This window comes from Physeter macrocephalus, chromosome 12 (genome assembly GCF_002837175.3).
Source record: "Physeter macrocephalus isolate SW-GA chromosome 12, ASM283717v5, whole genome shotgun sequence".
Classification (NCBI taxonomy): domain Eukaryota; kingdom Metazoa; phylum Chordata; class Mammalia; order Artiodactyla; family Physeteridae; genus Physeter; species Physeter macrocephalus.
Window position 1 is genome coordinate 84,787,766 of NC_041225.1, and position 11,348 is coordinate 84,799,113.

The 11,348-nt window shown below is 36.2% G+C and overlaps 1 protein-coding gene across 6 annotated transcripts in view; it reads right to left on the reverse strand.

Annotated features, from left to right (window-relative positions):
- Positions 1–1,785: 1,785 nt before the first annotated feature.
- Positions 1,786–11,348, reverse strand: part of TIA1 (TIA1 cytotoxic granule associated RNA binding protein) — a 31,456-nt gene continuing 21,893 nt past the window's right edge. For 2 of the 6 annotated variants that reach the window (XM_024133612.3, XM_007124032.4), the window contains 6 exons: positions 9,796–9,904; positions 9,313–9,408; positions 9,123–9,207; positions 8,261–8,384; positions 6,697–6,842; positions 1,791–5,772 (listed from right to left, as the gene is read on the reverse strand). In XM_024133612.3, coding sequence (XP_023989380.1) covers positions 5,646–5,772; positions 6,697–6,842; positions 8,261–8,384; positions 9,123–9,207; positions 9,313–9,408; positions 9,796–9,904 — 687 coding nt within the window. In that variant the 3' untranslated portion in view covers positions 1,791–5,645. Of the gene's footprint in view, positions 5,773–6,696; positions 6,843–8,260; positions 8,385–9,122; positions 9,208–9,312; positions 9,409–9,795; positions 9,905–11,348 lie in introns of all 6 variants that reach the window. The other 4 variants (XM_007124033.4, XM_055089232.1, XM_007124031.4 and 1 more) reach the window with 4 other exon arrangements.

Sequence of the window (11,348 nt, forward strand, 5' to 3'; positions counted from 1 at the left end):
CTGACTCCCACAAACAGTATCTTAAGTGAAACTAGGGATGCAAAGAAAACTTATACATTCCACATTGAGTGGAAGTGTGGTACTGGATAGGAGGCCAACTGAGTGCCATGGGGGAAGGACAGGGAGTGAGGAGGGGGCTGGTAGTGGCAGACCTCAGAAATCACTCGCAAATATTCACTCTGAGAAGAGAGCCAAACCCTGAGTGGAGACTGCTGTGGGGAGGACTGAACAAGCATATGAGTGTGGGAGAGGCAGGGAGGGAAGGTGTGTGAAGTGCCTAAGGGGTCCAGAGGTGATGTCTTTCAGAAGGCAAGTTAGAGGATCTCCTTGAAGACAGGAGTGAGGTCCCTTAATGTAGCAGATGAAGGAACCAAGGGAGCTCAGAGCTGGCACAGAACTTCTGAACAAGATCACATCCCAGAGAAGACCCATGGCTACACTTTTAAGGAGACAATTCACTGTAGCCACAGAGGGAGGTGAGAAACCTCGACAAGATCTTTCCCCTTCATCCTCCTGCTGGTACTTGGTCTAGGAAAAACCAACTGTTTCAAATATGAACAAATAGGAATAAGCACAGCATTTGTACCAAGATACTGTAATTAAAAATAAGACAGCAAAACTTACCTAGAGTTTCCCTGGAGAAGACTCACAGGAAAAATGTTCCCACAAAGCAGTTGAAAATAATATAGACATTCCAACACGAATTTTAAAAATCTAATGAAGTAAATGCAGCTAAGAAAAACAAGAATTCAGGGAAGAGACATCCCCGAAGTCAAACAAAAATTGGTGGAATTTAGAAAACAGAAAATTTTTTTTTCAGAAATGAAGACTACATTAAAAGGAACACAAGTGAGTCTGGATACCACAGGAAGCATATTAAGGAACAGAGATTAGAACTGAAAAAAGCAAACAAAAAGATAAAAATGATTAAGAACAAATGATAGAAACCAATGTCAGGCAGAGGAAATCCAACACACAATTGGAATTGCCAAAGAAAACCAAAGCAGTGGAATAGTATTGATACAAATATTTGTGAATATAATTCAGGAAAACATGAAATATTATCTTGATGCATGTACTTGGCTCAGGGAATGTTTCCCTTCTTACAGAATGCTTTCCCTGACAATTGTCTCTTTCCATTTGCCTGATTTTCTTCCAGTATTTAGTCTTTTCACATGCTCCATAGTTCCATAAAACATCTCACAATACACAGGCTGGCGTCTCAGATAACCTTAAGTCTAGCCCTCTGACCATCAGTCTGGATTGGCTGCCAGGTCGCTTCACAGCTGCAATCCTGGGACTTCCCGTTACCTCACTCGTGTTTGATCCTGTTTCTAGACGCTACATCATATTTTTTCTTTGATTTACTCTTATTTTGATGGAGTTTATCCAGTAACTGAGAATCAGTGAACAGGAAGAAAATTTTTCGAGAACTTGCATGTCTAAAAATGTCTTTATTCTACTGTCACCCGAGACATAATTCATTCACTTTTGAAGACAGCACCCCACTGATCCCTAGGTTCCAATGTTGACGTTGAGTATTTTCCTCGATCCTTTTTCTATCTGGTAAGTTTCTGAATATTCTCTTTATAGGTCTGGCATCCTAAAATTTCATAGTGGTATGGCTTCGTATGGGTCTTTTATATTTATTGTGCAAATTCAACATTAGCTTTTTTTAAATCTTGAAACTCAAAATTTCATCAGGGAAATTTTCCTTTATTTAATAAATTCTACCCAATCCTCTATTTTCTGTTTTCTTCCTGGAACTCCTATTGATTTAATATTAAACCTCCTGAATTGATCCATATTTCTTTTTTTCCCTACACTTTTGATTTGTTATAGAACATCTCATCTTTTAATATTCTCACTGAATTTATTCATATTCTAATTTCTTGTTGTGACATTTTATTAGTATCCTGTTCTAATTTCTTGAGTACAGTATCTTATTTGAGGATATGATAGTTGTTGAAGTTTTCTGATTCTTGACAGTTGCTTTCATTTAGCTCTACCTTTTACAATCAAAGTTTTTCTCAATTTCTGGTGATCTTTGGCTGTCTTTATTTAGAAGTGAAGCACTAAAAACCTGTTTGGAAGGTTTGTGTACGTGGGCAGGGCCTACTGATTGGTATGCTCCACTGTAAGGGGACTCTTGGTCAATTACTTTTTGGAGGGGACCCTCAAATGTCAGCATATGTCTTTTCACTCAAGAGTTGCTTAGTTTTTCCACAGTAGGAGCCTCCAAATCTTGCCTGGTGTGTTGAAGTGTGGCTGTTGGTTTTCTAGAGCTGAACACAAATAAGGAGCTAGGGATCTCATTTATCTAGTATATAAAACTACTTAATAACTATTTTCTGCACAGCCTCTCACCCGAGCTTATTAACCCTGAGTCAGAAATCTACTTTTCCCTTTTTTAGGTGAATTACTATCAGAATAACTTCAGCCTTCAACTTTAGAGACCATAGTGTAAAGTCCTATTCAACTCAGAAACATTCACATACATTTTATCAAGGGTCTTAAATTAAAATTTGTTGTTTTGGAGGTATGTTCTTTAAGTTCTAAATAGGCAAAATGCAGTGACTGGAAAAAAACGTAACAACGCCCTACAAAAAGATTTTTAGAAATCATCACTCTTTCATTGAAAGGGTTTGTTCTTTATTTCCTACAAACACATTTTATTTTTCCAATTCAACTGTAACCTCAAAAGCACCCTGTAGCTCTTGGTAAACTTCTCTTTGTGTATGCAAACTAGTCCTTATCAACCACCTTCTCAAAAGTAATAGAACTCTAACACATACAAAAGGAAGCTGAGTAAGCACAGGGACAAAACAGGAGAAGAATAAAACTAGAATGTGAATCTCATTTTCAACAGGGAGAGAATATTAACAAGGAAAATGAGATCCTGATTTCATAGTGAGTTAAATCTACAGCAATTCTTTGTGGTATCAAACAGTAACCCAATGCAAACCATGGTTTCTGAAATAAGATTAAAAAGAAATCTAACAAATACCTGAGTGAATATAACAATATGACTAGACCAAAAAGAAAAAAAAAAATCTCACACACAATAATCACTGCAAGAAGATCCCAAAGGTTATAGAAAACATAAAGGAACTTTAATATCCAAACAGTCAGGGCAAAGAATACTGGATTAATGACCCATTAAGTGTGAACCACTTTAGGTTCTTTACAGTACCAGATGTATTTTAAAGTAAAATCTGAATGCATATTGCAGAGAATGAATCCATTTAAAAAACTTTAATTTCCTTACCTGATACTAATACCAGTATGATTTTTAGACTGTAAATTTTTTAAATGATTTAACACTGAGAGTAAGATTTAAAGCAAAGTTAGCAATGTTCCTGAATTGCAAATTTGTTCAGTAGTAATAAGCCTTTGAGTAATGCTACTTTCTTCTCAAAAAGTAGTCAATGTACATTTTAGAATTGTGCAATAAGAAAATATTGGCTAATAAAAAGTGTTATTTCTTGAGATAGTCAAGATGAAAGAAAAACTATACTTTTGCTTGGATTATTTATGCCCAAATAATTTACCCTGCAATCCACAGATGTATAGGACATAAAATACTTTTGAATAAAAGTGAGGGTCCTAAAATAGGAACATAAACCAGAAGAATCTAAAAACAACATCCTGTTATTTTATTTTTTGAGTATTTAAGCTGCTTTTGGTTGCATGCCCTGATCTGTAGAAGGTTAATTAACAAGGAAATAAAATTTCCAAGTGTTTAAAAAATTTACTCATCTTCCATAAAGCAACTTTTAATTTATCAACACTTAGAAAATACACAGTGACTTGATGAAACATCAGTACAACTGCATAGAATTGAGCTCCAGAGAATTATACATTTATGAGCTGTCTTTCCTGGGCTCTGGTTTACAGGAGTATTGGCTTAGAGACCAGCTTAGAGTCATCTGCTCCTACCTGGAGGATACAGGCCAGGAAACTCTTAGGATTCCATGGGCCTTTTCTGTTCCTAAATAAAACACCAGGAGCTCTCTGGTCTTAAAAACAACCAAGCATCCAAATATGTATACTGGGGACCCTTCCCCTTTGTGAGTCAAAGAAGAGGAGAGTTGTGACTTTCGCTGAAAACAAAACAAAACAAAATCTCCCACAATTCTTCTAAGAGACTGAAATATACTAGAAATTTCAAAACTAGAACAATGCCATCAAAGATTAAACCTCTTAATGCTCGGAGCCACCCCAAAATAATAAAATTGGGAACTCCAGGAAAACAGGTACCAAAAGAATCAAAGTAATGATTGCACTGAGGATTCTCCTCTTTGAAGGCTGTTTAAGGAGGTAGGATTTCACGGTTTTTTGTTTGTTTATCTTTTGGCCTCTGAACATTTAAAAAATGCTTTGCCCGGCTGGTCTTTCAGGCTAATTTTGGAGTTCACAAGGAACCCCAAGCCTGACATAAGGATATTCTACAGTTTCACAGCTATCATTTGTACATATTAAAATCAAGTTGATTTACTCTTTTTGAGTAAATATAACTAGAATATGGCAAATTAATATATTTCTTTACATACAACTTTGTGTCTCAAAGTTCTTCAAAAACAAGAGCAGATGACTTTGTATTCAAAGACTACCAAAGTGTGTATTTGATATTCACATGCAAACAAAACCTTGTAAATCTCCTGTCAACTCTGCATGATGCCTTTAAGGAGGAAATGACATACAAAGTTTGCTAACTGTGCAAAATATTAAATTGCTAAAACATTTTACATAATGAAAGGATACATGTAAATGTAGAAGTTGACATGTGAAATTAACATGGGTTCATAAGAACTTATCACAATTTTCTTTAGTAACAAGTTTTTGTTTTTATATTTCCTGGTACACAGCAAAGTTTATCACAGAAGATAAAAACCCTTTTAAACAAATTCAACAGGGAATTCTTGAGGCACCTTCTCATATAAAACACAAGATGAATGCAATTATCAATCCATCTGAGAAAAGTTTTCAATCTAAAGATCATTTTTTTCCATTTAAGTATATTTTATAGAACTTTAATAAGGCAAGACAAATTTGTGAAAAAAATGTAGATACAAAAATGATGTAAACTAATAACTTATATTTAAAAACCCCAAAGGGAAAACAGTGGAGATGGGACAGCTCAAACAATGCCTATTTCAAAAAAACCTAAAATAGAATTGTGCATAAGCTGAAGATTACAAAGAACTTCTAGACTCTGCACAGTTTTGGTTTTCCTTTTTTCTTTTTTTTTTTTTTACATCTTTATATTACATGTTTTAAATCATATCAGGAATGCAAACTAGAACTGCACACTACTTCAGTGGAAAAAAGTTCAACGTTGTGCAATTTTCTGCCTCAATTTTAAAAAAGTGGCAGCAATCCCTGCATTTGTATTTGAAACAAGGATTTGAGAAACTTTATCAAAAAAGGTAATGAAGGCAAAAATTGGCAGACATCCAGCATATTGTTTCTTTTTAAAACAATGTGGATGGTAAGTAATTTCATGATTAAAAAATGAATCTTTTAAATAAATACATTGTATCTGACATTTGCACTGACTGATTTGATAAATCTTTAAGTAAACAACGGCTTCACTACACTCCCTGTAGCCTTAAGCCACTGGCTTTAGATTCTGGAGTCCTTTTTCACTGGGTTTCATACCCTGCGACTCGATACCCTGCAGGCTGATTAGGCATCATGCTGCCATTCTGTCCTGGAGGAGGCTGCACTCCATAATTTGGTCCCATCCACGGTGCAGAAGACTGTGTCTGACTGGTGGAGAACGTGAAAGAAGCAGAGGGAAGGGGAAATCCACTGGTTAAAATAAAATGTAATGCCAAGAATAAATAACACATACGTGGGAAATATCCTTTTTTCTTAAGCCCAAATATAAGAATAATTGTTATGCCAGAGAAAGCAAAGGCAAAAGGTTTTTTCTTTTAAAAACAAGCATCCTTGTAGCTTTAATTTGTACAGTTTAATTCTGTTAGTTTAATTATAGCTAAGAAAATATCCTTTATCTATAAACATTTATTCCCTTGAACTCAGAAAAACTCATCTCTAATCTCAGAAAACTGTCCATCTGGGGTTTGACATATGTTGAACAAGCCACTACCTGAAGGAAACGTGATCATCTGGTATGATACGGACTTGCATTTATATTACTCAAAGAAGAAATTAAGATAATTATCAGTATATGTAAGCTCATAATTTTTTTCAACATTACAAGATTCTTTTTAATAAAAATAGCAAAGTGTTTTAATTTTCAGTTTGTTTTTCAGAAACTTAAGTAAAATTGTAATTCAGGATGTATAAAGAAGCTTTCATATAACAATGTATGAATAAACCCTCTTGCACAAAAAAAAAAGCATAATGAATAAAGCAACTAGGATCAAAATAACTGTATCCAATAAGCCTAGCAACTATTAAGTTCTTATTTCCTTACTTAAATATTTGTTGGTTCATTGCCAAGCATTACCAAAATTCTCATAACGCTGGTTATAAATCAAGACAACAAATTTCTAGGCAAAATTTTAAAGATATACACTTAAAACTATAAAGTAAAAACCTCTCTAAGTCTTTCAAAGGCTATGCTTTAGAAAGAAGGCACAGTACCTACTAATTACTTAAAATCTCTTCTCAAGTTCTTGACATTTTCAAAGGCTAATAATAAAGGAAAAGAACAAGTATGCTTACTTAAATCCCTGCTGGTTCCATGGCTGGCCATACATTCCATATGCAGGTACTTGCCAACCATTAGGCATATATTGGCCAATTTGTTGTGCATTCCCATACCACTGGCCCCACTGGCCATAAGCTTGTGGATATCCAATTTGATTCTGCTATTATGTAAAATTGTAACAGATAATTTAATATTATTTAAAGTTATAGGTGCATATACAGTCCTAATATACCACAAATACATAGCCATAACACATAGGGCCAACATTACAATTAAAACTAAAGGATAGGGCTTCCCTGGTGGCACAGTGGTTGAGAATCCGCCTGCCAATGCAGGGGACACAGGCTCGATCCCTGGTCTGGGAAGATCCCACATGATGCAGAGCAACTAAGCCCCGGGCGCTACAACTACTGAGCCTGTGCTCTAGAGCCTGCGTGCCGCAACTACTGAGCCCGTGTGCTGCAGCTACTGAAGCCTGCGTGCCTAGAGCCCGTGCTCTGCAACAAGAGAAGCCACCGCAATGAGAAGCCCGCACACCTCAACAAAACGTAGCCCCCACTTGCGGCAACTAGAGAAACCCCATGCGCAGCAACAAAGACCCAACACAACCAAAAATAAATAAATAAAATAAATTTTTATATATATTAAAAAAAAACCACTAAAGGACAAAGAAAAGTTTATAAAGTCACGGCTAATAAAAAAAAGTGAGGTTATACTGCTTTAACTCTACAATGATGCTCTAAATGGCATACTCTTTGTAAGGCAGTAGGTTAGGGTTAGGGTTATTAAACTCAGGATAATGTTTAGGTGTTTTGTAAATTATCCATATGACTGTTTCCTTTAGCTAGGGAAGAGAGGGAAGATAAAGACTATTTATTCCTATATTCAGTTTACTTAAGAAAGTTATATAGTTTAGGATTTTCTTACTCCTATCTTGATGCTCCATTTCCTCACAGAAATGTTTGTGGGATCAAGTTTGAACCACTAGAACTGCCTGGAAAAACAAAGGCAGCAAAATCTGGAAGAAAATGCCAAGGTCCTAAATATATTCATAGCTTTTGTTTCAACTGAATCAAACATGCTTGTGAAGACTTCGCTGGTGGCGCAGTGGTTAAGAATCCGCCTGCCAATGCCGGGGACACGGGTTCAAGCTCTGGTCCGGGAAGATCCCACATGCCGTGGAGCAACTAAGCCCATGTGCCACAACTAGTGAGCCTGCACTCTAGAGCCTGTGAGCCACAACTACTGAAGCCCCCGCGCCTAGAGCCCATGCTCTGCATGCTTGTGAGTTCTCCAAATAGTATGTGAATAAATCTACTAAATATTAGAAAAAATTTAATACCCTGTTAAGTTTGTTGCAGCATTTTAAAATCCACTGTATAAGCATGAGTCAATTGAGGTGGTCACATTCATCATGTCACCCCTGCATCCATGAACCACTACTCTGGAACCATAATACATGAAAAGCCCTTATATGCTATCATTTTAGCTAGAAGCATTAATGACGATTATCAACAATTTCATTTAAAAAAACCTATTAGCCCAGCAATTACTCTGCAAAGTCAAGAACCTTCTCACCTGTTGCACGGGATTTATCATATCAAGAGTTTCTTTGCCCCAGTAGCATTTCACAACATGGCCTTCAATGGTAGTTCCATTAACAGAAACAATTGCATGTGCTGCACTTTCATGGGAATTGAACCTATTGAAAATCATATTAAGAATTACCAATATAAATTGTTTAGTATACATACATACAGCTGATTCACTTTGTTATACAGCAGAAACTAACACAACATTGTAAAGCAATTATACTCCAATAAAAATGTTAAAATTCTTTAAGATTTTTTTGTTTTCAAGATTAAGATTTTTTAATAAATAGTTTAAAGTGCTTATGAATAAAACCTATTTTAAAAAATCAAACTGAGCCTGAAGTATAATAGGAGCTTAATATAAAAGAATCAATAAAATGGCATATTTTCATTTTTTTTCCCCCTCAAAGATCTTATAGTTCTGGGGAAACTTCTTTTAATAGAATGTTTTATTTGCCTTGTGTTGGAAGGAGGGAGCTATTAAAAAAGTGGCAAATATGATAAACACTAGAGAAATTTCTATTTCTTTATAACCAAAGTAAATTTTTCTTTTTTTTCTTTTTTTTTTTTTTTTGGTATGTGGGCCTCTCACTGTTGTGGCCTCTCCCGTTGCGGAGCACAGACTCCGGACGCGCAGGCTCAGTGGCCATGGCTCACGGGCCCAGCCGCTCGACAGCATGTGGGATCTTCCCGGACCGGGGCACGAACCCGTGTCCCCTGCGTCGGCAGGTGGACTCCCAACGACTGCGCCACCAGGGAAGCCCCCAAAGTAAATTTTAAAGAAAACCACTAAGTTAAATGTTCAAAAATGACCTGGGGGGAAACGTTTTTTTAAAAACCACCCCTACCGAACAAAAGAATATCCTTTATCTGGAAAGACTCGAATTTCCATTATTTGTCCAAATGGCGAAAAAGTCTGACGCATTAATTGTTCTGTTAGACAAAAAACAAAAACAACCCGCATTAAAATCCTACAAATACCAAGCCTTTTAGTTTAAAAATTAATCTCAAGATGCCACATAGGTAAAGCCTCCATACCTGTTAGCCCAGAAGTGACACCTCCACAATATACAGTACAGTTGCTTGGACTAGACTGATTTACGACCTCATCATATGATAGCTGTTTGGTGTTTGCTGGGGAGGAAAAATTTAATATTTTTAATTCATTAAATAAAATGTTCAGAAAGAGTAAAGCAACATTAACTACACTACTGTAATGGTAATATTTACCTTGATCAAAATGCTTATTTAATACATATTACATTTGATTGAGGATTAAACCTCCCCCAAGAATGTCTAAAAATTACTCAATATTCTCTATTTAATAGGAGACTTGACATTAGAGATATAATTTATTATTTATAATTACAAAAATGAAAACTAAGTACATTTTTGAACAGTAGTCTTGATTTGCTTCTCATCTATTTCTGCAATAAGTCTCCGGGAACAGCTCTAACATTTAAAATCTAGTGTATTTTCCTCCAAAATTCCACATTTCCTTTTCTTCTCCAATTCACCTACACTCATATGTACTCTTTGGAGCTGGAGGCTTTCGGGTTGCCCAGTTAGTTCTGATTTGTCTTCCACCAAGCCACTGGCCACCCATCTGTTGAATGGCGTTTTCAGCATCCTGTTCCACACAACATTAGAAATGACAAAGAAGCCACTATTAGTTGACGTTAAACAATTGTTAGCAATAGAGAAAACTCATGGTTGCTTTTCACAAATGTTTTTTGAATGAAATGCTTTGTGAAATACACAATATATGACAGCTTTCCTAAAACACAATGGTTTAAACTGTTTCTTTTACTTGGATATCAGACTTTGGGAATGTTAATCACCTGAAAGACTCGAGCCCAAAAGCCCTTATGAGGTAGCCATTGTAAAGTTCATGGAACAACCCATACTATTATGGATGAAAATTGCACTTTATACAATCCAACATGCTTTTAATGACAGTGTTTGGTTTCTCATTCATCTTACAAGTAAATACTGAACAGCTATCATGTTCTAGACAGCAGGTTAAGTGCTAGGGAAACATTGGTCAATGAGGTAGACATGGTCTCTGCTGCCATAGAATTTACATTCTTTTGCGGGGGACAAATAAAGTAATTACAGATTGTGGTAAAAGCCATGACAGAAACAAAAGGTTGAGAGAGAGAATATCCCATGCTGAGATACAGGCATGGGAATCTACTTTAGAGCAGCATGATTAGGGAAGGTCTCTGAAATGACATTTAAGCTGAAATAGAGAGGAAGAAGAGCTAGAAAAGTTAAAACACCAGGGTGTTCCTGGTAGAGGGAAAAGCACTGCAAGGTGTGTTAAGGCAGGAAAGTGTTTGGTACGCATCTTAAAGAAGCATGCGAAAGATGACTAGTTTTACTGGAATCTAGTGTGCAAAAAAGGAAAAGTGCCATGCCAGAGGAAAAAACTGATTATTTTAAGAAAGATTATCATGATCCAATTTATGTTTTAAGAAGGCCATTCTTTAGAAACAATAAATGCTGGAGAGGGTGTGGAGAGAAGGGAACACTCTCGCACTGCTGGTGGGAATGTAAATTGATACAGCCACTATGGAGAACAATATGGAGGTTCCTTAAAAAACTAAAAATAGAACTACCATACAACCCAGCAATCCCACTACTGGGCATATACCCTGAGAGAACCATAATTCAAAAAGAGTCATGTACCAAAATGTTCATTGCAGCTCTATTTACAATAGCCAGGACATGGAAGCAACCTAAGTGTCCATCATCGGATGAATGGATAAAGAAGATGTGGCATATATATACAATGGAATATTACTCAGCCATAAAAAGAAACGAAATTGAGTTATTTGTAGTGAGGTGGATGGACCTAGAGTCTGTCATACAGAGTGAAGTAAGTCAAAAAGAGAAAAACCAATACCGTATGCTAACACATATATATCTAAGAAAAAAAAAAAAGTCATGAAGAGCCTAGAGGTAAGACGGGAATGGAGACGCAGACCTACTAGAGAATGGACTTGAGGATGTGGGGAGGGGGAAGGGTAGGCTGTGACAAAGTGAGAGAGTGGCATGGACATATATACACT